Source organism: Clarias gariepinus, chromosome 9 (genome assembly GCF_024256425.1).
Source record: "Clarias gariepinus isolate MV-2021 ecotype Netherlands chromosome 9, CGAR_prim_01v2, whole genome shotgun sequence".
Lineage (NCBI taxonomy): Eukaryota > Metazoa > Chordata > Actinopteri > Siluriformes > Clariidae > Clarias > Clarias gariepinus.
The window spans coordinates 14423013-14450876 of NC_071108.1; the positions used below are offsets into that span (position 1 = coordinate 14423013).

Genomic DNA, 27864 nt, shown 5'->3' on the forward strand with positions numbered 1-27864 from the left:
TGTGAATGTTGAGTGTTAGGACAAAGAGAACTTTAGGGGCACAGGGAACATTTGACCATTTTCAGTTCTGTGTGTTCCTTGGGTTGGAGCTTCAGGTTAAGCCTAGAGTGCTAGTCCGGTTTGACATTACCCGTTAAACCGTGCTACATTATAAATATTCCCTGTAGAGAGTCGGAGCTCAATGTTTTCAGAAATGCACACCAGGTTACCCTTGGAGCTCAAATCCCTAGGAGCTCAGCCATGGAGGGGGCACTGGAGACGTCCTTATTGAGAGAGTTGTCTGTTCAAACACTGTGTGTGACATAAAACAGCAGCCTTATCCATTCATTAATCATCCATTTATTTTAATATTAAATTATCAGTCTTTTTTATTGTAAGTCTACAAATTGTGCTTCTACCTATGCAACAACAAGCCCGATTCTGTTTAAGTGCATATATATTAAGTGTGGTATATATCAGCGTGTACATATTTTGTGTATATTTTTATGCTGTGAGGGCCCTCTGGTGGACATGAATGTAACTACATAAGTGTATCTTCTTGATGTATTAATTATTAATCTGTCAAGCTTTTCTTAAGTCTTTATTGAACATTTGAATAAGACATGGCTTGTTTATTATTTTTAATAAGCAGAGCAAATTAGAAGATTAATTAAAATGCTATAGATTTGGAACGATTCCCTACATTATAAATAATTGATTTTATATAGCAAGTTATCTGAATCCCTTTCTGTCTGCGGTCCAAGCCTAGGCCAGATAAGATCTTAGACTCTATGAAAACCTTTAGGGGGCGCACTGCACCCACTGACATCCATGGTCAGAGCAGTAGATTCACAGTACCACACTGTAGGTACAGCAAGTAATGCGGATAAACCTCACCTCGGTAAAGTCAGACACCAGTGCAGACCCTGCGTGCCATTCAGTATAATCAGGGGCCTCATATAAAGCCACAGTTGGTCTGGTTACTTAAGCAGGAGAAAAGGATCTTGCCTGCTGAAGTTAGAAATATAATGAGTTTAAGTTTTCTTTAAGGCCTGTCTTAAGTCACCTAGACTGGTCTAAAAACCCTATGCAGAATTAGTTAAAAACATGTTGGCCCCTCACACCCTTAAGTTACTCGTCTCCTCACTCCAGGTAGTAGTTATTGGGTGGTATTGGGTGGAGAGTGTCTTTACACCAAATCCCTGGGTCACATTACACCTTATTATCAGATCAAACACACGCTTCCTCCATGTCATATCCAAACTGGTGGCACACACAGACTCTCTCTCTCACACACACAAACACACATACATCCTAACCCATACCCTACCAATACATCTTGAGAAGCAAAATGTTTTTCATTCCTTCTCTGTGCCCATGAATGATGGCTTTGTCTTGCTGCGCCATCTTAAACCCCCTTCTCTCCCTCCATCTTCCTTACCACTGCCTCACCCTTCGTGCTGTGATCTCTCCCAGAACTCAGGTTGCTGGGGGGGTTTAGAGTTGTGTAAAGACTACTCTTAAGAAGGGCTAAATTGTTGAAAAGTGTAATTTTAACATTTTATAGTTAAACCTGTAATGTAGAGAGCTGATATACAGGTGACACTAATTATGTTGCATGTGTTTTAGAACTAAATGACTGATGAATGAATGAATGTACATGACTAAATGAATGTACGTGCATAAAGCACATATAAATTGACTGCATTTGGACAAAGCTTCAGCTTTGTGAATTCTTACATTATATTCAGCACTCACTGTGGCCAGTTTCTCATGACAGGTCACAGGGGTTGCCCTCACTCTCAAATGTGTGCCAAAGAGCTGTTAAGAATGCAGGGTCCTAGCAAACTGTTTGCTTTGTTTTGTCTAAGTAATCATTATGTGTTTGTGTGTGAGTGAGAGCGTGTATATGTGAATTTGTGTGTGCCTTACATTCCAAAGTATATATGTTTCTAAAGCTATACATTAGTTTTTTTAATATATTTTTTTTAATGTATTTTAGACATTAGCTAAGAAATCTAATATTTTACACAATCCACATTTTGTCAAAGAACTATTTGAAATGTTGCGCACAAAAAGTCTCTCCGCCTTACATGAGTGCAGTGGATTTTTTAAGTCAGATGAGCAAGATCAGAACTGAGCACTTTTGTTTTAACAATGACAAATAAATAGCAAAATCTAGGTTTTGTTACAGTCTAAACAACTTTAAAAGAAGATTCTTGATTATGTCTTCCTTTTTCTTATTCATACTGTGTCTATCACAGGTGTGTCAACACATATTTAATCTCAGATTTTTACATGACATAAAATGTGGCGTTGCACTGCATACATTTTTATACGTAGAATTAAATTATTAATTAAGGTATGCAGTAGAATAGCCCAGATAGACTTTTTGCTGTAATTAAAAATTTGGTTAATTGACATTGAGTGGGAATGGGAATGGGAAACATCACTAGGAAAATCTGTTCGTTTGTGTCAATATCTTAAATATAGCTCTAAATTATAATGTTTCTGAAAAGCAGAATGTCAGTACACTTTTTAAACCTAAATATTATATATACAATTGTGTATAAAACGTTTATGACTAGCCATATTACACAAACCATATTTCACATCTTAGTATAGACAAAACATTCTTGATCTTGATATTGTTAATTGACTTTTATGATCTAGTGCCTATTTCTCATTTCACAAACCATCACTGAAGTACCTTTGAAAAAAAAGGTAATTAACCTCTGAGTGAGGGTACTAGGTATGGGAAGGTCTTTTCTTAGCACCTCTCCGGTCAGTGGGGTGGTGTTGAGCCGAGCACTTGTGCCAACTTTGTCCAGTCCTGAAACCCAGTCACCCTACACACCCCTGGAGCCTCGCCTTGGTCTCGCAACTCTGATCTCCTCCCTCCATCCTTCTACCTTTCCTCACCCACCCTCCACCAACACCCGTGGCTCCGTGCTCCCCCACTGCCCAGCTCACTCTCACATTCCTCAGGCCTTCACACAGAGCCGCATTGTGTGTGTGTAGGACAGAGTACACAGTCTGTACTCACTTCACACACATACACACACATACACACACACACACTTTGATACATCAGTGCAGACACACACACACTTGCAGACACACACACGAACACACACACACGCACACACACACGCACACACTCACATTATTGTAGGGCTGTATATAATGACACATTAATGAGTTTAACAAAATACAGACACACCAGCAAACAAAAACACGCACTTCACATGCTCATCTACATAGACAGGATGTCGCATACGGAGGCCGGAATTCCAATAGCCTTGTTCCTGCTTTTTCATCCTCAGCCCTCTTTTGGTGTCTTTATTTTGATCCCCTGATCCCTTGAGCACCAAAGTTCTCTAAGTCTTTCCCACAGAATGACAGATGATATGGCTGTGTTGTATTGTTATTGGACCAAGAAAAGGAACTCTCAAAAGAACAGAGCAAATTTGCATGCATTTATGAAATATTCATTGATTAGAAATACCCTACAAATATCAGCTGGAAAAACCTCGACATAAGTAGTTCATTCATGAAGTGGTGGGTCCAGACCTACATTCCCACTGACATTTACTGCAGCTCCTGAATAATACGCCTTTAGATGAATACCTGTGTTCAATACACCAAGAGTTCAAATGTTTCCGATTTTAAGGAGCTATATGGAATTATATGCTATGCTGAATCAAATCTGTGTTCAGTGCTGAAACGTTTGTTAAACAAAACATCAAAGAACTAAACTTTCAAAAAGTTCTGTGGAATCTGTTAAGTTCTATAATTACACTAGTGGTCAGGCTGTAAACAGGCTGACCTAGCTGAGGGTCAGTTGGCTTTTGACCTTCCTATATTTAAATGCACTGTATCCTTTAAATGTCTTAAAAAAATAAGCTTCTTGTAATATAAAGTTAATATGTTAATCTCATGTGCCTACATGGCCTTAAGGATAATGTTCCCTGCAAACTGGGACTATAGGTCTGAATCTTTGTTTAACCTTCTTCAGCAGAAGCAGAGGCTATAAAAGTATTTAAATGAGCTGGCAGCATAGCTAATGTTTTGTCTGCATAAACAAGATTAGGAATTTACACTCTATTTAGCTGTCACGGGACAAAATCCAACTGTCTGCAAGGATTCTCGAAAAATACTGCTGTTAACAATGTTACTGAAGAGTTCTCCAATAGCCAAAGGGCAAATCTTTGTGATTTATTATTTTAGAATCTCACTTTGAATGCAGGACGGCGCGTCTAATCAAAGTTCAAAAAGATTACAGTAAAAGGCTGCAAGACTCATTACATGCTACAACTTTTGAAATTCTTTAAATGTAATTCACCTTTTCATTTCCATGATACTTCAGGCTGTGAGGAACTTAAAGAAACCACTGAGAATGAAATGAAGCCTTTCACTGATACCTCTGTAATACTTTATGGTAAGAACTGGGACTGAGATTAAAATTCATCCTATTCATGAAACATGAGCAAACCGGTCAATGCAGAAACATCTGCACAAACATCTGTTCAGTAATTTCTAAATCCAACTAATGAATTCATTCAGATTTTTCATGGATGTAAATCTTTTTGCACTAAAATGTAATAGCCTTTCCCTAAAGAGATGCATGCTACACAAACAAATTAAAAAAAAAAAAATTTGAGCTGTCAGTTTAGAATGTCCCATGTTTTGCTAATCATAATTACTGTAGTGATTTGGGACATCTATCTGTAACTTATTTAGAAGTCCAACAGTAGAAGTGGCCATATAGTCATGCAGTGATAAACTCCATTGAAATTCTGCTCTGTAAGTGTTTATTAAAGAGAAAAGGTACAGACAGAGGTATAGTAAAAGTTTTTATATCAGTTTGTTCAAATTAGATAATGGTTTCGGTACGTGGCGCAAAGTGCTCTGAAGGCCGAAGAGTAAAGTCAGTGTGCTCCTAGGACCGGGAACGGATGGAGGGATGGATGGAAAGAGGGAGGGAGGATGGTGCATGGTGAAAATGTGCTGGGACAGAGGTGGCCGGATATTTTTTTGGGATGGGGTGTGTTTTGGGGCGGTCGATCGGGCTCGTGTTTCAGCGGCCATGGGGGGTCGGGGCTGGCCCGAATTTCTGGAGTATACTAAGATTCATAACTGCACCGGTGGACATAAAACCGCGGAGTTCGCGCTGACGCGGTGGGTGCTGTCTGCGCACAGGGGCCTGGCGTCGGATCCCCCAAAAACACACAACACTCATCTAAGACAACACACTCCCTGCGACACACTGCAGCTGCATCTTCGCCGATCTCGGCGAAATCTTTCACCCTGAGGAACTGCATGTCTAACTTTTAGACATGTACAGATTTGTGGACTCACGGACTGTCCTGCTACTTGTAGCGACACAATGTATTTTGCTATCCGTTGTCAGATGTCAACGAGAGGATGACCGTAAGTTGGAAAATTTTATCTGTTTTTATTTTCTTTTTCTTCTTCTTTTCATTGAAATCCTGTTCTTCCCATGGTAGTAAATGCCTTCGGTGTTACCGTGGCGATAGAGGGGCAAGTTTGTGCAGGTTCAAAGATATTTGACTCGCTCTTCTTCCTCACACGAATTGTGAACTTTTATGTCTAATTACAGCACACTTTACAGCTCTGAAATGTTATAGCAGTTGTTCATCTGAGAAAACGAAATGTTAAAATACGAATTCCATGAGATGCGGCGGTTAGCGTGACCGCCGTGCGCTTTGTAATTGAAAACCTTGAGTAGGATTCGGGCTCGCGCGTATCGCGAGATCTACAGGAAGTCTTCAGCAGTCTTCACCTAAATTCCTAAATACCAAACGGCCCTCTAATGGATGTATAGTGCACTATATAGGGGATCCAAGCTGGTATTGCATACCCTATGTGGTGCACTAATACACAAAGTATGGGGTTCGAGTTTGAGACACACACACACACACACACACACAGACAGACACAGCTGTATTGCTACCTTAAAGAAATTCTCACCTTGCCTGAAGCTGTACAGCCTAGTATGCACAAGTCAATGAAAGTTTTTTTTCTACCTCCAGACGAATACCACAGACTGCAGCCATAGCCAACGAGTTATATAATAGTGTGACTTTAAAAATTAAAAGGTTTGTTTATATCATGCATGATAAGGTGAACTGCTTTTACTATACTACATGGAGAGAGTATTGTGCCATTTGTCAACATTATGTTAGTGTTATTGTTCAATGCAGTTGTGCAGTTTGTAGAATAGTGCTAGAGAAGTAAAAAAAAAAAAAATAGGATCTAGTACCCTGCATTTTGGTTTAGGGGATCCATTGGCCTAAAGGTTACGCTAAATGTTTCACAAAGGTTCTTATATATGAAGGAGCTATTATCTGTTTAAAAAGAAAACCCCCTTTAGGAGCGTGTAGGCTAAACCGTCATTTGTTGAATTTGGTTATAACTGTGTAAGCAAATAACTGGGTAAAACAGAGAGTGTATTCATGTCATGCCATAATAATTAAGCAATCCTATACTCTGATAATCATTACCACACGTCATAATTGAGATACAGTACTGTGTAGCTCCACTTGTCATTCCTGTCTAAAATGTTTTCTCAGTTGGTGCTAACTCAGCATGCAAGGATGCACACCTGTGTGTAAAAGACAGAATAAGACCAGCAGTGCATCCCAGGAAGGCTCAAATGGTGCTCCATCAGCAAATGTTCAAAGGGGTTTTGTTTATTTGTTCAGTGTTAGGGCATAGTTCACAGGGTCTGAGATTGATGGCTTCGGCAGAAGGTGGCCAGAGGAATGTTGTCCAAAGGGACCAAAGCCACCAAGGACTGAATAAGATTGCCACCAAGGTAGGATTTAGACTAGGACCAGGAACAGATTTAGATTGGGACCGGGAAAGGATTCAGACTGGCAGGTTCAAAGGGTCAGGAAGTGAGTTTGAAAGGTGGACAAAGTTGAAGGTATATAATGTAAACTATTTTGTGTACATCATCTGCCCTTTTTCTATCAGGGATAAGGTTTGATGGACTGAACTGGTGAGGGTTTTTCTCTACCATACCTTGTGTTCAGTGACTTAGTGTCCACTTTGACTAATCAGACAAGAATATTAATTACACAGCCAGGCTGAGGTGGACCCATTTAAGCTAACCAGAAAAATGTAAGAGCACCTAAGGAATGGTATAGAGTGAATGGTGACTGTAGTTTAGGCAACTACACTTGGGCCATTCACTTATACATTTCCCTGGGAGTTTCACGTATTTACACCACAATTACACAAATAGGTCAAGCACAAATGCCTATGTGTACGTATGTGTGTGTGCATTTGTTTGAGGCCTGCCCTGTCTGACCCACTAAGGCGTGTTTGCACTACGGTGGTGAGACCATTAGATCCAGATGGAGGTTGGGAGTATGATGTGTTTGCTTAAGGCACCAGTCTGTCAATGCTGCCCTGTGTGTGTGTGTGTGTGTGTGTGTGTGTGTGTGTATGTGTGTGTGAGAAAGACCCATTCATGCCAGGTCTGGTGGATACAGGATTTGGTTTCACTCTAAATCAGTTCACAAAGGCCATATTTACAGTAGTACTGTATATTTACAGACATACATGCAGTGGGATACATCTTCAAAATGTTCAGTGTTCTCAGTCATGGACTGTAAGTTTTAATGAGTTGAAGTACATCGACTGTTAAATAGATGTGGAATGACTGACACATAAAAAAAAGATTCATAAGCCATAAGCAATTGTTATTTATTTCCACTGGACACAGAACAAAAAGTATTGGTACTACAGTTTGTACTTTGTATGAGGGCATGTGTATGTGTTCACCTGTGTCTTACCATCACACATCTCCTCTGTGTTGGCCCCCTGGTGGTTGGCTACAGAGGAGGACTTAGGCGGCTGCATCCAAGATGGCCAGCATTTCGAGGATCGTGCAGTGTGGAAGCCTGAAGCGTGTCGGGTCTGTGTGTGTGACTCGGGGTCAGTGCTGTGTGATGAGGTCATCTGCGAGGAGCTGAAGGATTGCAACAATCCCATCATTCCATCCGGAGAGTGCTGCCCCATCTGCCCTGCTGACCAAGACCAGACTAGCGGTCTGCTTTCTCACACACCTTTTTCTGCTCTCTTCATCTGTTTCACACACCCTCTGATGTTTGTTTTGTATTCTGATATTGTCACATGTAACCAGGCTCCACCCAAACTCTAACTGGGAGGGGTTTAGGTTAGATGGCAATGGACGTTTGAATTCAAAACTAACAGTCCGAGGGAAAAAGAAATAAAACAAAAACACTTCTGAGTTTTATGTGTTACTTAAAATAACATAAAACATATGCTTTTAAATACTATAAACATAAAGTGCTGAGAGAAAATGAAAGTTTTGTTTCCTCTGTTAAGGACACTTTTTAGTGGTACTTCTTAGTGAATTATACTGCTGTCCTGATAATGTCAAAGTGAAGGCTGGTTTGGGTTTATTTTGCCAAATTCTCTCAAAACTGCCCATTAGGTTTTTTGGCCTGCTAATGCAGTGCATATATAAATGTCCGATTATAGTTTCAGCCACTGGCAGCAGCCAGACCACATGTTTTAGTTACAGACAATATTTTTATATTTCTCAGTATGCTACTTTCTTTAAAGTATTTTTTTTTATTTGATTTTGCCTTCAGAACCCAATTAGACACAAATGTCATTTTGTACTCTCTAGATATTAACAAATCATTCAAAAATCAGATCCACCGGATTGTGCTAAGAAAACAGCAGGAAAACTTTCATTTGATCAGTAAATATTTGGTTAGGCCCTTTCCTGATATTTACCTTGGTCACTTGCTGTTCAGGCTGTTTAAAGAAAAGGGTCTGGAAAAACCCCTCATCAAACAGCTGAACTCACAAGCCAGTGTTCTTGTATCTGATCTTTTAGATCAGCTAAACAAGAAATCACTTTAGTTGACTCCACTAATTCAGTACTAAATGATTCATGCAAGCAGATTACATTTGTTATTTGTTAACAACTGCACATCCAATTCTAATGAGGATTGATTAAATGATCTCTATTTAACATTTAAATAAGTGCAAAAAAAAAAAAAAACAACTGTAATTTCTAAAGCCTGAAAACACTGACATGAAACTGAGAAGTGTTATCATAGGAGAAATCCTTTCATGAACAACTTTACTTGTTGAGGCAAAGCTGACTATTAAATCTGCTTTTGAATTCAACATTGCCTAAAGTGGTGCATGAAAAGGTTTTAGAGTTTCCATATGATTTTATGATGAAACATCTGTTTACACTAAGATCAACACATTTTGTGTGAAACAAAATGCATTTTTATTAACTATTTCTGCAAAGACTTGTTCTTTATTGATCTGCTAATTTTGCCATGAGTGGTTCAAGACATGTTTAATTGCTACACATGTATGTTAAATGAACCACTCCTGCTTCCTCCTTTCCTTTAAACGCTAACTCAGCAGAATGGGTTTCGGAGCATGATGTGGTGGTAATGCACTAATTAGTGCAGTGGTGTTGTCCAGTTTTAAGCCCCTGTTTAATACCATCCAGGAACCACTGTTTTTTCAGTAGAAGGACGTTAATAAAAGCTGGGGTGTGGTTGCAAATAAAAGGTGTTATTTTTTTGAACTGCTGTGTTGATGTAAAAGTGATTGTCAATGACCATAAAAGTTGTGATAATTTTTTAATGCGTTTCCTATTTTTTTCCCTCCAATTCTTTCATTATGTCACCCTGCTACAGAAACCTTTGGTGCAAGGGTGAGTGAGATTGTTGTTATTCTTTTTCTAATCTAGATCTAGATATAGTATAGTATAAATTGTTAGAAATAAAACCAACAAAATAGCAGTAATTTAATATACACAATAATGAATATATTCCTACACACTTTAATATAAACTTCCCACTGGACTAACGTTAATTACATATTTTTAACATCTCTCTGTTATTCTTTGTAGGGACAAAAAGGAGAACCCGGCGAGATTGCAAATGTAAGTTCATTTATTAATTCTTTTCCATTCTTTATTAATAGTTTGATATTCTTTTAAAATGTTGGTAATACCTTTTTTTAAAGATTACATTTCATTATGAATAATGATGAATATCTGTGATTTTCCATGCAGAAACATAGTATATTGTCTTAAAATACAACTTCATATATTAAATATTTGGTGAAATATGTTATTATTGAATTTCTGAAAATCTTCTGAATATTACATTTTACATTGAGCCTCAAGCCAGCCTTATGCCAGAAAGAATAATACCGTAATTAGCATTTAATTGCATAAAGATAGGCTTTAATTAATTTTACTTGTTGTGTTTATGTAGGTTCAAGGACCAAGAGGACCAGCTGGCCCCATGGTGAGGCATTATAAAAGATTTTTTTTATTAATCAAATTGTTAATTTTATGAATGGCATTTAAGTGTTAATGTGATGACAGAATGTGTCCACTAGAGGGCTCTGTAAACTACAGTGGGTTTGGCTGGAACAACTTTGTTGTGTGTGTGTGTGTGTGTGTGTGTGTGTGTTTAATGTAGCTCTTAGTATAGATATATTTATTTTCTTTCACATATTTGACTTTTAAAATTTAGTTGTAAGTGAAGTTGTTCAATGTCTAACCTTATCCTCTCTTCTTTTTTAGGGACCACCTGGAGAGCAGGGACCACGTGGAGAGAGAGGCCCTAAGGGTGAGAAGGTAAGTCAATTTACATTTTTTACATTTTTTTTCTCCCAGACCTGAGAGGCAAAGCAATGTAAGACATAACACTCAGCAGGGTCTTGTCATGTGGAAGGGATTGTGCTAATCTCTTCTTTTTACTTTCTTTCTCTACTCATCAGGGAAGTGCAGGACCCAGAGGAAGAGATGGCGAGCCCGGCACGCCAGGCAACCCTGGACCTCCCGGACCCCCCGGACCACCCGGACCAAACCCACCTGGACTTGGAGGAGTGAGTTTTTTCTGTCCTCCCCATCTGCTCATAACTCCTGCCGTTTGTTAATCTAATAAAATAGACAAGCGTTCTTAATTGTAGTCTTAAATTTGTGTTCTTTATTCAATTTTTGTTTGTGTGTACATGCAGAACTTTGCAGCTCAGATGGCTGGAGGTTTTGATGAGAAAGCTGGAGGAGCTAACTTGGGAGTGATGCAAGGTCCAATGGTGAGAGACCAGACTTAATGTACACGTAAACACATCTATTATGAGCAGTTACCATACATAACTGTATTATGAGATCTAAGCAATAAAAATGTAGCAGATTAAAGATGGTATACATACATACATACATATCAAACTGTACAATACAAAAATCTATTCTTAATAAATATTTGAAACAGAATTGGTGTGATAAAATCATATGCAATACACAAAGACCAGGTCAGTCTAGTTCAGCTGCACCCTCTACTGATGGGCAAAGAGCTTTCACAATAGACCTGTCACAAGTGAAGGGTTGGAAATAATAACATAAGCTCTTAGTCATGAACCTAAACTCATAAAAAAATATTATAACTGTAATGGCTGCAAATTCCAAATGATCAGACAACAACAACAATACTTGTTTAGCTAATATATCCTTTCTACATCACTTCCCATTATATTTATTGTGTTTATGAATTTATGCACTGACCATAACCATTAACTTTTTAAATATTTTTCTAGGGCCCCATGGGTCCCCGTGGTCCCCCTGGCCCCACTGGAGCACCTGTAAGCATCTCTACACACAACACCAACACACTATAATTTACACATTAATTTATGGATGGAAATAATGTTAATTTTTATTATCATATGTCTAATCAAAGCATCTCTAGATTGTAGTGTTCTAATAATGGCACAGATCTTAACCAGTTTAAGCTAACAAAAAAATATCGAGATATTAAACATTAAACAGTAAAGGGTTGAATTAAATTTCACTTGGAAAGAAAATAAATAGGTTGGTAGGCCTGACTGGTCTGGGGAAACTGTTCTTTAGGTAACAGATACATCTGAGTCATTAATGAAAGACCTACTTGAGATACTTATGACTCAATGTGCATCTCCTACATACACCAACACAAAATGACACACACTCATCTGTTAAAATGTAGGGCCCACAAGGATTCCAAGGCAGCCCAGGAGAAGCTGGCGAACCCGGACCTTCTGTGAGTATCACAAATGGCTTTCCATCTGACAAAGACAGATTGTGCAAATTAAATGGAGAGATATAACATACATAGCATTTTATTTCCTTTTTGTCCTCCTTTAATGCAATTTCCTATGATTGTTTATTCCATCAGGGCCCTATGGGACCTCGTGGCCCACCTGGACCACCTGGAAAATCTGGAAGTGATGTAAGTAAACTGTCTGTAATCTCACAGATGTCATTTAAACTGCTGATGTTTATTTCTGGTGCAACGGTGTGTGTCTGACTGTACTGCTTGCACCTGTTGTTCACTAGGGTAAGAATGGCAAACCTGGTAAGCCTGGTGACCGTGGACCCACTGGACCTCAGGTGAAAATGATTTTACTGCAACTGTCTAATGTTTTATAATATTTACATGTATTTTTAAAGTCTATATTATGTGAAGTAGGATTTTAGAGGGACTAGTTTTTATTAATTTGTGTATGTGTTTGTTTGTTAAACAGGGAGCTCGTGGATTCCCTGGAACCCCTGGACTTCCTGGCATCAAAGGGCACAGAGTATGTTGCGAAAAGATATTGTCTGAGTTGTAGCTCAGATTTTGTGAAATGAAAGAGTGTGTTAAACTAATATCTGTTTGTATTTCTAGGGTCACCCAGGTCTTGATGGTTCTAAGGGAGAGACTGGAGCTGCTGGAGCTAAGGTACAAAATTACATTGGCGTTACATTTTTCCAAGCACCCTGTACATTAGATGTGTGTATTACAGAATGATCTGTAGGTCAGAGTTTGTCATATCATTTGTAGCAAGGGTCCCATTGATTCTGAAATAAATTCCACAGAAACCCCATCAGTATAGATTTATTTTAAAATCAGTATTTAAATGTGTACAGTATTGTTTGTTTGTTTATTTGTCAAAACCATGGAGTTAGGCACATGTTGGCATCATGTATGTTTGAGTTACTGAGGATAGGGCTTAATCTGAAGGGATCAAACAGGCTAATAGCTATAAGAATTCAATTATAATAATAAACATAATTACATTGATTAAGGCATTGAGGGGTTAAGATGTTGGCTAGTCAGAGGGTCATGGGTTTAAATCCTGGTCCTGCCAAGCTGCTGCTGGGCTGTAAGCAAGGCCCTTAACCCATTAACTTATTATGAATATAATTCATTTTAATTAGGTGTGTGTACCAAAACAACAAGTGTTGCTAAAACCTTTTCATCACCTTAAATTAAACCTATCCAGGACTATATGTTTATATGACTCTGAGTACTTACATACATTTACACTCTATCTCTTTGATTAATGCAGCATTTTCTACATAATACTACACGAGTTTAAAGAAATACATTTTCAGTCTATTTTGCTAGATATGTAAGACAACCTAGTCTTGCAACCAGCTTTAAAAATATCTCTCTACTCTGTTCTGACAGGGTGAGTCAGGTGCACCTGGTGAGAACGGCGCCCCTGGACCGATGGTGAGTTGCTTATGTTGCATTATGCAAACCTGTCCTAGTGACCTACTATCTAATATCTGACACAATGTAGTCTATACAGCTAATGTTTTCATCTTTCCCTTGCTTTTCTCTCTTAGGGCCCTCGTGGTCTTCCTGGTGAGAGAGGACGCCCTGGACCCTCTGGAGCTGCTGTGAGTGATTGGATGCAGTAGTTTGCATGTTGTTTCATACTAGATAAATAAAATAAATGATTGCTAAAACTTTAAAAACTAAAACATTTTTAACAGTGTGAAATGTCACAACTGTTGGATTGGTTAAATGACCAAATGACTTTGGACTTAAGATGTTCATTAAATGGGATTTTGGTCTCAACATTGTTTGTCATGCTTGATTTACTCTCATCTTGTGTCCCTACAGGGTGCCCGTGGTAATGATGGTCTTCCTGGCCCTGCTGGTCCTCCTGTAAGCACTGCATCTCCCACTGATAAGCTTTCCAATCATTTCCTATTATTATAAACAATAAGCTTTGCTTATTCACATTATATTAAATCAGACTACTTTGATGTTTTTGCTATGCAGGGTCCTGTCGGTCCTTCTGGTGCCCCAGGTTTCCCAGGATCCCCTGGTTCCAAGGTAGGTTACACCTGAATGAAATTAGCTCAGTTTTTAAAACATTTTTCTTCCTAATAGGTTGGCATTTCTTGCAGAATGAGATAGAGAGATAGATAGCCTAACAGTAGTTTCTGTCTGCTAATCTTCACTTACAGGGTGAGGCTGGACCTACTGGTGCTCGTGGAGCTGAGGGAGCCCAAGGACCCCGTGGAGAGTCTGGCACTCCAGGTTCTCCTGGACCTGCTGGAGCCTCTGTACGTCAAATATATAATTCAAAAACAAAATAAAAAAAAACATTTAAAACATGTTTTTTTCTACATCTCCCAAATTCAGGGGGGCACCTGTTCTACAGTTAAAAATTTGTGTATATATATTGCACCCTGACACATAGTCCGTTTGATTTAGAAAATGTTTTGGATCTCAGATGCCCTTCAAGCGTTGGCAAAATTTGGCAAAGTCATAGCTACAAAGCTACATTTAAATTTGATCTTACCAGTATACTTTAACACCACTAACATCACAGTGATTAGATCCACTGTATAAGTGTTACATTTTATTTTTTCAAAAATACTAAGCATCATTTTTATGCTTTTTAGGGAAACCCTGGAACTGATGGCATTCCCGGAGCCAAAGGATCTGCTGTAAGTTTTTTCTATTTTATCACTATTTTGTATTAAATAGCATCAGTAAAATGAATCCAATAGCGGTAAATCCTTTTACTGTGCACTTAAATGTATTAGACACCATGATGATACTCTATAATAAATTGGACTCTATAAGCACTTTAAGAAACCATAATCTAAGTTTCATAAACATTTAACATAAGCTAGACTGATTATAACTGATTATATTGTCATGATTTTAGATTAGACATTATATATGCTGTTGTCTGTTATAGACTCTTAATTGTTGTGTTACTTTGCAGGGTGCCCCTGGTATTGCTGGTGCCCCAGGTTTCCCAGGACCTCGTGGCCCACCTGGACCTCAGGGAGCTACTGGACCCCTTGGGCCCAAGGGCCAGAGTGTAAGTATTTATCATGTTAATCTGGATGTCTTTTGGTCCTTTTATCTGAATCAGTTTTGTATTAACAAATGAATACATATTGTGTATTTGAACAGGGAGACCCTGGTATCCCAGGATTTAAGGGAGAGGCTGGACCAAAAGGAGAGAGGGTAGGTTATATGCCATGAGTATCAGAATGATCATACTTGCCATCCGTACTGCATTTGTCATCATTATCACCATAGTCCTAATACAGTAATTAAATATTACTATAGTTAGCATAATATATTTGTTTCTCCGTAGGGTGTTGCAGGACCTCAGGGGGCCCCAGGCCCAATCGGTGAGGAGGGTAAGAGAGGACCTAGAGGAGAGCCCGGATCTGCTGGCCCTCTTGGACCTCCAGGAGAGAGAGTAAGTCTGAAAATCTTTCTTAATATTACATTGTTGCTAGTGCACATGGCAGTTTAATTCTATACAAATTCATATAATAATTAATTAATAATGTAAAATGTCTAAAATGCCTCTACTTCTCCTTACTAGGGAGCTCCAGGTAACCGCGGATTCCCTGGTCAGGATGGACTTCCTGGTGCTAAGGTGGGTGAAAATAACACAAACATTTTTCTCCACTAGCAATCACAAGTATCACTCCTGGTGACTTTATAAAAGAGTCTTTATTAGACTCTTGGATGCTAATTAGTTTTCTGTTGTTTTAATAGGGTGCACCTGGTGATCGTGGTGTTGCTGGATCATCTGGACCAAAAGGAGCTGGTGGAGATCCTGGTCGTCCTGGCGAGCCTGGTCTTCCTGGAGCAAGAGTATGAAGCTCAATTCAAGTTTATTTTAGTGATTGTTTCTTAAAAGCCTGTTCTGTTGATCATATATTGACTTTAGGTTTGCTTAATCATTTGTCTTTGGAATGTACACTAAATGATTGCATTCTTGGTCTCCCCCGCCTTTCATGTCATAGGGTCTCACTGGCCGTCCTGGTGATGCTGGACCCCAAGGAAAAGTTGGCCCAAGTGTGAGTATCCCACTGTCTCAGTGCACCAGCACTTGTTCAGCCATTATACTGTACTGATTGGTACAAACATTACCCTTATAGAAATCATATTATTTTAGGCAGGGACAAATTTCAAGGCTAACCAATAGCATGATCCTCCTAGAATCTTTATTTCTTTAAAACTTCTATTTGCCAACATTGTTAAAACCACACAAATAAACTGACTTGAATTTAATCATATGGATTTAGGCTTAGGCGGCACAGTGGTGTAGTGGTTATCACTGTAGTAGCCTTACACTTCTTAGTCAAGGGTTTGAATCTCACCTCTCAGGTCTGTGTGCATGGAATATCTATGTTCTCCATGTGTTAGATCAGTTTCCTTTGGGTACTCCAGTTTCCTCCTTCCTAGTTGCTTTCAAATTGCCTGTAGTGTGTGTGCCCCGCAATGGACTGGCACCCTGAAAACGATAAGTGATATAGAAAAGGTGGAAGGTAAAGAGAAGATTGAGGCTTGCACAAATATTACTTATGGTAAGCTCATATTGTTTGGATGCTGAAGGTAACCAGTGGTATCTTTTTTTTTTTAACCTCATATAGGGTGCTCCTGGTGAGGACGGTCGTCCTGGTCCCCCTGGGCCTCAGGGAACTCGTGGCCAGCCTGGTGTGATGGGTTTCCCAGGACCCAAGGGAGCCAATGTAAGATAACCAGAAAATCTCAAACAGCTATTTCTGTGATTTAATGCTCTTCTTGGAGATCAATCTAATCTGTGTTATGTCTCATGAGATGTACTGTATACTGCATGTGTCCTCCTCATTTAGGGAGAGCCTGGCAAACCTGGAGAGAAAGGACTTATTGGTGCCCCTGGTCTCAGAGTAAGTCATCCTTTTTGTTAACATGTTGACTTAGAGTGTTCAGGGTATAGCATATTTATTAATAAATGTACCCTGTCTCTGTCTGTCTTCAGGGTTTATCTGGTAAAGATGGTGAGACTGGAGCTGCTGGTCCTCCTGGCCCTGCTGTGAGTTCTGTTTTACATAAAGAATTAGTTGATTTCTTTTTATTATATCTGTGTATATAAAGAAAAATATTTATGTTTATATCATGTTCTCTATTTGCTTTATTTAAATGCATTTTTATATATGTTAGCTAAATCCTGATGCTGCAGATAAAGTGAGCAGATAGCGACTAAAGCAGTTTCCTTGAGAAATTATGACACTTAAAATGAGTAAAGTGTTCAATATGACATGCATAATCTGGGGACAGGGACAAATAATATTGCAATAGTGTGTTTTATAAATACGAAATTACAGGACATTAGCACAAACGATAAATGTGTACCATATTATACAGTAACCATGGAATCTTGTAATTTCAGGGTCCTGCTGGAGAGAGAGGTGAACAAGGACAGCCTGGTCCTCCTGGCTTCCAGGTAAAATAGGCAACATTTATTTACATCTTATTTGGCAAAAACCTCATTATAACGTATTGATCATAACACATCTATAAAAAACGAAAGGTATAAAACATCTGTTGTGATGCCATGTGTTTAACTATAAGTAAAAAGCTAACTGCCTCTGGATACCTTTTTGCAATTGTCCAAACTTAACCTTCTTTTTGTTTTATATAGGGTCTGCCTGGATCTGCTGGACCACCAGGAGAGGGTGGCAAACCAGGTGACCAGGTAAGGATGACTCCAGACCCTATTATCTATTGCTCCACCTTGATAATAGCAATACTGTGAATGCAAATTCTTTATTATTATTGTATTTTTCTAGGGTGTTCCTGGAGAGGGTGGTGCCCCTGGTGCAGTTGGACCACGAGTGAGTTCCTCTCTTTTACCACCAATATTATACGTTCTATATTATATAGACTTCCAATACATAAACTCAAATCAGATACAGGAAGTATAGTTAATTTTATATTTCCCCCAGCTCTAAATATGGGATGATAATGCTATTCTGTCTGTATATTTTCACAGGGTGAGCGTGGTTTCCCTGGTGAGAGAGGAAGTGCTGGACCCCAGGGTCTTCAGGGACCCAGAGGACTTCCTGGAACTCCTGGAACTGATGGACCTAAGGTGAGATCTTTAAGGGTCACAGTGTACTGTATTTTAGCTGAAAATCATTTAACATGTTGTCCCTGATAAATATACTGTCCCCTACAATAAAATGCCTAAGAACTGCTGCACTTAGTCATAGTATTTATCCTTATAATATGGGAATTTGCTTCTGGGTTTGCTTCTGTTTAACGATGGATAGTTCAATCTTCTGTAAAATTAGTTAATTCCACACAGTTAATAGCACACACACGTACATATGTATGCCTACTTTGATTTTCTAAAATTATTGATAGGAAGCCATATGAAATGTTATTTATATTTGGTTATTCCAGTAGTCTATTACTTCCTAGCCAGTAGATTTTCTCATGTTTTATTACTGTGTTATAGGGTGCGATAGGCCCAGCTGGTAGCCCTGGTGCCCAGGGTCCTCCTGGTCTGCAGGGTATGCCTGGTGAAAGAGGTTCTGCTGGTATTTCTGGACCTAAGGGTGACAGAGTAAGTGTATTTAAACCTAATTTTAAATGTAATGTAAAATTTAAATAGAACTCCTTGGATGTCATCTACTTCACTGTAAGACATAGTACAAAGTAAGCATTTCTAGAGTCAAACTTAAACAATTTTGTCTTCTTCAGGGTGACTCTGGAGAGAAAGGCCCTGAGGGAGCTCCTGGCAAAGATGGTTCAAGAGTAAGTGCTACATGTCACATGTTGATGTTTTTTTTTTCTTTTTAAACCTCAAGTTCATTTTTAAATTATATTTTTAAATATGTTATTCTTGTATCTTGTCTGTAGGGTTTGACTGGCCCTATTGGTCCACCTGGTCCTTCTGGTCCCAATGGAGCTAAGGTGAGAATCTGAGAGCCATTCTTAACTCATGCGGCTTGTTTTATCTTTTCTTTAAATAGTTTCTAAAAGTTTGATATATGTTTATCTAATATCTACAATCTGTCTTTCTTTCAAAGGGTGAAACTGGTGCTATTGGCCCAACTGGACCTGCCGGGGCTCGTGGTGCTCCTGTAAGTTGATTCTGTGTCATTTTGTCAGAGATCTGTATGAGTCTAAGCATGGGCTTCACTAGTCTCTGTACACTCAAATCTATTTGTTCTCTTTGTAAACTTTTTTCTTTTCTTTCAAGGGTGACCGTGGTGAGGTTGGAGCTCCTGGACCTGCTGGTTTCGCTGGACCCCCTGTGAGTAGAGCTACAAGTATCATTAAGTTTCTATGACATAATGCTGCATACAGTAATCAAACAAATTGTCAACTGTATGAATACAATAAATACAGGCGATGAATCATTTTAGCTTCCTTAGAATATGGATTTTCAACAAGCAGTGATAATTTATTCACTACTTATTATAACTCAGTAGATACAGTACATAATGGAACACAGCTCACCTAAAGGGAAATGGTGAGTAGTTAATTGACTGCAAATAATTGCAAAGCACATTTTCTACTTCTAAGCAATAAAAACTAATTGATAATCATTCACAGTTCAAATATCGTTAGCAAACCAGGAATACACAGAAGTAAAATATACAGTTGTGAGAGTAGAACCTTATAGAATGGACCCAACCCCTACAGCCTCATGTTGAATCTTAAGTAAAATTTTAATTAGAGGTAAAAATCTTAATGTCTAAAATTTACTTTGATTTTACACAGTTAACACAACCAGCAAATTTACATATTCTGTACTGTATCTTAATAGGGTGCTGATGGCCAACCTGGAATTAAAGGAGAGCAGGGAGAGTCAGGCCAAAAAGGAGATGCTGGATCCCCTGGACCGCAAGGACCCTCTGGAGCCCCTGGTCCAGTTGTAAGTAATGTTTTACAAGACATCCGCCTAGATAGATCCATGCTTTTTAAGTAATACTATATTAGCTCTATTCATGTTTTCAGGGTAGTAATACTGCAGTATGCTAATGCACCACTACTTGATTTCAGGGCCCCACTGGTGTCACTGGACCTAAAGGAGCTCGTGGAGCACAGGGAGCCCCAGTGAGTTACTTATTTAATTATTTATTACAATTAATTAATTAAACCCAATTCGTGACTGTGTTTACATAGATGTTTTCCATTTGTGAGTCTGTAAAGTGGTAGTTTTAGACATGGAAATAACTTAATGATGTTTCTGATTTCAGGGTGCCACTGGTTTCCCAGGTGCTGCTGGAAGAGTTGGACCACCTGGTCCTAATGTAAGCCATTGTTTAATACATACAAATCTTATCAATAATTACATAATTGGTTCAAATACTGTAAATAAATTGCATCTTGCTGCAAAGATCCATTATTTGAAAGCGAAAAAGAAATTGTAGGTGTAAAACATTTTTGTTGGGGGAGAAGGAATTATAAACTAGCATTCTTTAAAGGTTTTTGTATTTTTATTCATTTTCTCTTTCATTTTCAAGTTAGTTGTATTATAAACATAATTTCCTTAGCTTTTCACTAGTTAGTGCGTTTCATTCAGCACTGGGTTGTATGTGAGATGTAGCACATATTGATGGGTTTCCATACAAGTAATGAGTCAAAAGTCCTTGTCAGGCTATGTTTTAAGGATCATTAAACCATTTTGATGCTAAAAATGTATATAAAACACTACATATTAATTTGAAATGAATAAATTTTAATTAACTGTGAAACTTGGGAATCGAGATCAACTAAAATATAGAAAACCTATGATGGTTAATTAAAATCATAGAAAGGCATGGTCTTTAATACACCATAAATCTTGTGTAGTAGGCTAATAGTAATAGTTGATGGCATACTGATGTCTTCTTACTATAAAACTGCTTCTTTTAAAAGATTCTTGTCTTGGATTATTTCTCTTATAGGGTAACCCTGGCCCTGTTGGCCCTGCTGGTGCTTCTGGTAAAGATGGTCCCAAAGGAGTGCGTGGTGATGCTGGTCCCCCAGGAAGACCAGGAGATGCTGGACTGCGTGGACCTCCTGGGCTCCCTGGAGAGAAGGGAGAGGCCGGAGAGGATGGCCCCCCTGTAAGCTTTCAACTTCCATCATTCCACAGTTCCAAAAATAGTTCATTCATCACAAAATATTACACATCAAGATACTTTATTAATAACTCCCTCGTGATGTTTTTATCTCTCGATCCATTTTTAGGGTCCCGATGGTCCTAGTGGTCCTGCAGGTTTAGCTGGTCAGCGTGGTATTGTTGGTCTGCCTGGTCAGCGTGGTGAGAGAGGTTTCCCTGGCCTTCCTGGACCTTCTGTGAGTCTAAAAATCACTTTATCATCTTATCAGAATACAGAGAGAATGTGAAATACAATAGACTAAAGCTTTAGGGATATGTTAAAAAAAAACTGCCATTTTATTCAGTTTATTGATGACCAGATTTTATATAGGTCATTAATGTAAATAATTATTGTCATTATAAATAATAATGATAGTGATCAACATTGTACAACATTTTACATAATTTACATACCATTGTTAAATAACTACGTAAATAAATGCATTGGTGTATTATTGTTAAAAGGCTACATTCTTCATTTGTTACCACATTTAGGGTGAGCCTGGCAAACAGGGTGCTACTGGATCTAGTGGTGAACGTGGCCCCCCTGGCCCTGTTGGACCCCCAGGGCTGACTGGACCTGCTGGAGAAACTGGTCGTGAGGTAAAGAAATGACTAAAGAAAGAAAATAAACCTTCTTCAGAATAATTTTTATCAAATCTCTAGAACCAAATGATCATCACTAGTGTAAAATTATGGTCTAAAACACAATCCTATAGCAATCATTTGGTCTAAAAATTATGTTTAAAAAGATTTTACCTAAAACCTTAAATGTAGAATATATAGGATACCATTTATAAACTACTCTTTAACAAGTCTTCATTAAAATTAGGAACCTAGATTTAGCAAGCATAGTGAAAATAGTGACCAAGGTTATACATAAATATATATTTCAGAATGATAAGTGCAAAAACAACTTTCCCCCCACCCCACAGGATTGTTGAATAAGCATTTCACTACATTTCGTATTGTGTATGACTGTGTATGTGACAAATAAAATTTGAATTTGAAATTTGAATTTGAATTTGATTATATAATAACCATTTGTTCAAAACACATTATGTCAGCCAATTTAGATCACCTGTGTGATCTCAGTGGCAGAATATTGGAACTATGATATTACATGACTAATTGAATTGATTAAGCTAAGCTAAGCTGGTTTGTCCCAAATCATCGGTTGACAAATTAAATGTAAGTATACATTTACCGTTGGCGAAGGAACCTTAAAGGATTAAAATAAGTTAGTCTAGTTAAAAGTTACCAAACATTCCTGATTTGAGGCAAAGGTTATGACATACAGTTTAAAATTTTAGCATAGTAGCCAATCGATGTTTGGTGGCTCATGACAAATTTGTTTAAACTAAACTCAGCTCATCCAGACCTGAAATTGCGAACAGCGTTTTTTAACTAAACTTAATGGCAGGGAAAATGGAACTTTATTTTTCCCATCCGTGAATGAGACAATACTGAATATATTTTTGTATCACTTTGTCTTTAGGGTAATCCTGGATCTGATGGTCCTCCTGGCAGAGATGGTGCTCCTGGTGTGAAGGTAAGGACACATATATCGACCTAACTGTTTTACATATCGCAAGCTTTGTTAGGTCAATAGTCATTTTTTAGCAAGCTAAAAGACAGTTTGTTTCCCCTGCAGGGTGAACGTGGTAACACTGGTCCTGTGGGTGCCCCTGGTGCTCCTGGTGCCCCTGGCTCTCCTGGTCCTGTTGGTCCTGTAGGCAAACAGGGAGACAGAGGAGAGAATGTGAGTATTGCAGCCAAAGGAATAATAGATCCATTGTTTATCAGATAGCCATCATAACAGGACTTAACATGAACTTTGAACTCACCAGCCAGTTAATATTTTTAATAGCTAAAAACATTTACACAGTGCAAAGTGCATAGCTAAAAAAATTTATTAATAAAAATGTGCAATACAAATTAATGGTCAAAATGAAACTATGAATCATATAATAATAAATAACTCAACTATGCTAACTTTATAATGTAGGTGACAGTGGCATTGCACAAATGTTACTGTTTATCTCATGTTTTTTTTATAATATTTTAAGGGGTTTGGCCATCATTGATAAGTTGCTATGGCTCCTCCAAAAATTCCTTTGTTAAAGAGTTTTACTAAATGCTTGTCAAACAATTTATGCCATGATTTCCACTCATTGATAGTGCTAATCCATTTCCTTTTCATTTCTATAGGGACCACAAGGACCTGCTGGACCTCCTGGACCTGCTGGAGCAAGAGGCATGGCTGTACGTATTTAATTTAAGAATTTAAATAGATTATTCTATAGATTATTTCTAAACATTATCAGAATGTTATCTGTTAGATCTAAGGTGTCAGTTCTGCCATGGCTATTGTCTGTCAACTTATATTGAGCATCTTGATATTTTTTTCTGCTTCAGGGACCACAAGGTCCTCGTGGAGACAAGGGAGAAGCTGGTGAGGCTGGAGAAAGAGGACAGAAGGGACACAGAGGATTCACTGGTCTGCAGGGTCTTCCTGGACCTCCTGTGAGTTCATCCATTAATTTCTTTTGCAAATAGTGATTCCCTATCAACACTGATAAAACAAACTTTTGACATTTTGTCTTAACTAATGTTTGCATTTGCATTTGTCATGTAGGGTTCTCCAGGTGACCAGGGTGCTGCTGGACCTTCCGGACCTAGTGGACCTAAGGTGAGAATCTCAGATTTATATGATCTAATGTCAAGGCTCTTCGGGATATATAACTGGGGAATTATTATTATTAAGAAACCTGGAACGATTAATGTTGATCCTTTGAATTTCTTCTATGTAGGGACCCCCTGGACCTGTTGGCCCAGCTGGAAAGGATGGTGCAAATGGTATCCCTGGACCCATTGGAGCCCCTGGACCTCGTGGACGCTCTGGAGAAGGTGGCCCAGCTGTGAGTATAAACTCAGTAGAACTAAGCATTTTGTCTTAGAATGTGGTGTCCAGAGAAAAAATATCTTCTTGATTTGCTTTATCTCAAGACCAGGGCTCTAAGTTATCAAAGAATGTGTAGAACAAGTTTGAAATCTGTGTGTAAGACCTTTTAGTATGCTCTAGAAAACTGCTATTTATTACATGTGCAGATGTTGATAAATCCTACACATTTATAACATATTTGGTCATGCACAGCTACACAATCATCATATACAGTATGATATGGTAAGCAAAATCTTTTGCTCAAATAAAATTTTAGGGAAATATCTTAGATGAGATTGGGCACTGAGTAAAACAAATATGCCGTTCATTATTTGAAAGAGAGTCTTCCTGAACAAAGCCAAATCAAGCAAGGTGGTCTCTGACATTATCTGCATCATCACAGTCATTCTTTTACATGCTTTTCATTTCCATTTTATTTGTGTCACGTATCTTCTCCCAATAAGGTGAAAATAAATTATATGCATCTTTGAAAGCAAATTGTGCTGACCACCGTTTTCACTGATCTTTGTGTGATCTGACTTTAGGGTCCTCCTGGTAACCCTGGTCCCCCTGGTCCTCCTGGTCCTCCAGGCCCTGGCATTGATATGTCTGCCTTTGCTGGACTGGGTCAAACTGAAAAGGGCCCAGATCCCATGCGTTACATGCGTGCTGATGAGGCCTCTAACAATCTGAGACAGCATGATGTGGAGGTTGATGCCACCCTGAAATCCATCAACAGCCAGATTGAGGATATCCGCAGCCCTGATGGATCTCGCAAGAACCCTGCTCGCTCCTGCCACGACCTTAAACTCTGCCACCCTGACTGGAAGAGCGGTAAGAATAAAATATGACTTAAAAAAAAGGATAGTGAGATGATAGGTGAGATGGTACTGGACACTGACTGATCATATACAGATTACAGCTCAAATATAGAGTGGGGTTTATATACAGTAGAGATGATAATAATAACTATTCACTTTAAAATATATTAAATTGCCGAAGCAGGGACCACAGTTCAACAGACCTTTTTAGGCTTACAGTATACTGTACTTATATTGAATATAACCAATTGCTGCACTAGCAAATTTTTGATGATTATTTTGACTTTTGTCCACAGGTGATTACTGGGTGGATCCTAACCTTGGCTGCACTGCTGATGCCATCAAGGTCTACTGCAACATGGAGACTGGAGAAACATGTGTGAAGCCCACTACAAGCAGTATTCCACGCAAGAACTGGTGGAGCAACAAGGGCAAGGGACAGAAGCATATATGGTTCGGCGAAAACATGAGCGGTGGCTTCCATGTGAGTAACAAATTTGGGTCTATTCAAATACTATTACAGCTTTTTATAAAAACAAAATTGCTTGCTATCAATTACGGTGGCACAGCCTTTTCATATGTAAAATATTGTGGAAGTTGACCATATTTATAGGGTTTATCTTCTTCATATGTGGGCATGAATGACAAATATGTATTCTGTACTATAAATAGTTCTGAGCTTTTGTGTAAATGCCAAACTGGAACACAGTGTTTCCGCCTGTGACTTTTCTTTGTCTCATATTTCTGAAACATTTTCCATATTTAGTAAGCATTGACAGGCAGGGAATCTGAGGAAGAAAAAAAAATGCAGTGACATTAGTGAAATACTTCTGTTACATTTTAATCATCTAATTGTTATTCTTTCTAGAAGTCTAGATAATAACACCACACTTACATTCTCTCTGTCTCTGATACAGTTCAGCTATGGTGAGAAGGTCCCGACTCCAAATGTGGCCAGCATCCAGATGAACTTCCTGAGATTGCTTTCTAGCGAGGCCTCTCAGAGCATCACCTACCACTGCAAGAACAGCGTGGCGTACATGGATGAAGCCACTGGCAACCTGAAGAAGGCTCTTCTGCTGCAGGGCTCCAACGATGTGGAAATCAGAGCAGAGGGTAACAGCCGATTTACATACAGCGTGGTGGAGGATGGCTGCAAGGTGAGATTCACACAAGCAACGTCTCACAAACTGATTTAAGTGCCATATAATACTAATTATGATTCACAATCATTTGGGAGTAGTGAATGAAATGATTCGACCTGTCTACTCTGTTTTACAGAAACACTCAGGCCAGTGGGCTAAGACTGTGATTGAGTACAAAACTCAGAAGACATCTAGACTGCCCATTGTGGACATTGCTCCTTTGGACGTCGGTGGAGCTAATCAGGAGTTTGGAGTGGACATTGGACCAGTCTGTTTCTTGTAAAAAAACAAAAAAACAAAACAACAAACTTGGGACACAATATAAGACATGGAAAGATAGAAATGATAAGCAGTAGCTCCATGAAGAAGCAATACACTCTCCAAATAAAGAAATACGGAAGTAAAGGAAAAGGAAACCAAATTGAAAATTGATGAATGCTTTTGTCTCTAACACACACAAAAGTTGTGCATTTAGTGCCTTGGACACCAGCACTAAGCAGCACTGCCCCATGAGTCTCTCCCTCTGAAATCCAGCCATGTTTCCCCTCAAAGCGTCCTTCTTTCTGATGGGAGCTGAACTGACAACGTAGCAAGTGAGCGAGACTAAAAGAGCAAGAGATGGAAAGTACTGAAACATGGCTAGATGTCATCACAATCAGCAGGTGGGAGTGGTGCTTTAGAGCTGGGTGCATTTTGGCTGTATACAACAGAGGCCCCTCCCACTAAGACCATCTTGAAGCACACCCAGTCCCACTCTGTCCCTCCTTCTGCTTCCTGACTGTGACTCAGTAAACATCACATTCTGCTAGGTATTGTGAAATGTTAAAACTGGGGAGGGTGGGAGTTCATATTTACTGTGTATAATAAAGTAAAGTCCTGGTTCAGTTGTTGTAAAAGTCTGTTCTGCAACAGCTTGATCTATATATTTTCACAATTATATGTGTTTGAGTGAGAGAGAGTGTGTACCTGTGCACACCAAAACATTTTGGGAGGAAGTGCAGTTTTCCTTTCTTTTTTTTTTTATAGTGTACTTCAGTATTTTCCCCATGACTGCCCATTTAGGAAGTGTTGTCCCTTGCCCAAAAAAAAGCAAAAGTAAAATAAATATTTGGACGATATTTGGACGATATTTCTGGTTTTGCTCATTTGTATTATCTTTTTTTTTTTAAAAGCTACCTCACAATAAAAAAACCTAAGTAATAATCTTGATGTGAAGTCATCAGAAGTAACTCTGGGGGATCCAAGACAAGGGTTCATGCTTGATCTAATCCATCTTCAGAAGGTGCTATTAGTTTAAATCTGTCAGTAATTATTGCCTAAATTGCCACATCCTCTCTCTTCTAGCCTCACCCAACACATACAGCCTGCTCTGACACTGCAGAATAACCAAAATATTGAACAGGAAGGAGGGGCTCATCTAAGAGTAACAGAGTGTCCCGAGCAGGATGTGTGTATTTGTATGAGGGTGTGTATATTTTTGTTATAATTAATATTATTATGATCACTTTTGTTTGTTTTCTTTTTTTCATCCTGGTTTTGTTACGATTTTAATTAATGTAAATTGGAAATAAAGGAAAAAACAAGGAATGGTGAAATCAGATTTAACTGAGTTTTTATTCAATTGAGACAATGTTGATAAATAGTCAAAAGGGTATGGTTTCTTAAATTTAAAAAATGTGTGTGTGTGTGTGTGTGTGTGTTTGTCCTAGTGGGGACA

At 38.6% G+C, this 27864-nt stretch overlaps 1 protein-coding gene across 1 annotated transcript; it reads left to right on the top strand.

Annotated features, from left to right (window-relative positions):
* The first annotated feature begins 5128 nt into the window (after positions 1-5128).
* On the top strand, positions 5129-27747 carry col2a1a (collagen, type II, alpha 1a). The gene is made up of 54 exons (XM_053503974.1): positions 5129-5412; positions 7851-8060; positions 9708-9724; positions 9923-9955; positions 10293-10325; positions 10607-10660; positions 10804-10911; positions 11044-11121; positions 11620-11664; positions 12048-12101; positions 12237-12290; positions 12398-12451; positions 12586-12639; positions 12729-12782; positions 13515-13559; positions 13676-13729; positions 13956-14000; positions 14118-14171; positions 14306-14404; positions 14747-14791; positions 15076-15174; positions 15270-15323; positions 15457-15564; positions 15694-15747; positions 15870-15968; positions 16121-16174; positions 16751-16849; positions 16973-17026; positions 17119-17172; positions 17530-17583; positions 17782-17835; positions 17930-17974; positions 18133-18231; positions 18601-18708; positions 18846-18899; positions 19005-19058; positions 19175-19228; positions 19348-19401; positions 19918-20025; positions 20154-20207; positions 20351-20404; positions 21041-21202; positions 21327-21434; positions 21733-21840; positions 22736-22789; positions 22892-22999; positions 23449-23502; positions 23656-23763; positions 23876-23929; positions 24051-24158; positions 24727-25015; positions 25299-25486; positions 25920-26162; positions 26284-27747. Exons 1-54 carry the CDS (start codon positions 5319-5321, stop codon positions 26428-26430), a joined length of 4482 nt encoding a protein of 1493 aa, XP_053359949.1. The 5' UTR covers positions 5129-5318; the 3' UTR covers positions 26431-27747.
* Positions 27748-27864: the final 117 nt, after the last annotated feature.

Excerpts from the sequence above, each read along its gene's own strand:
- col2a1a (XM_053503974.1), top strand. The coding sequence starts at position 5,319 with ATGTACAGATTTGTGGACTCACGGACTGTCCTGCTACTTGTAGCGACA. Across the intron at positions 14,172-14,305 it reads CAGGATCCCCTGGTTCCAAG|GGTGAGGCTGGACCTACTGG; the intron begins GTAGGTTACACC and ends CTTCACTTACAG. Across the intron at positions 22,790-22,891 it reads ATGGTGCTCCTGGTGTGAAG|GGTGAACGTGGTAACACTGG; the intron begins GTAAGGACACAT and ends TTTCCCCTGCAG.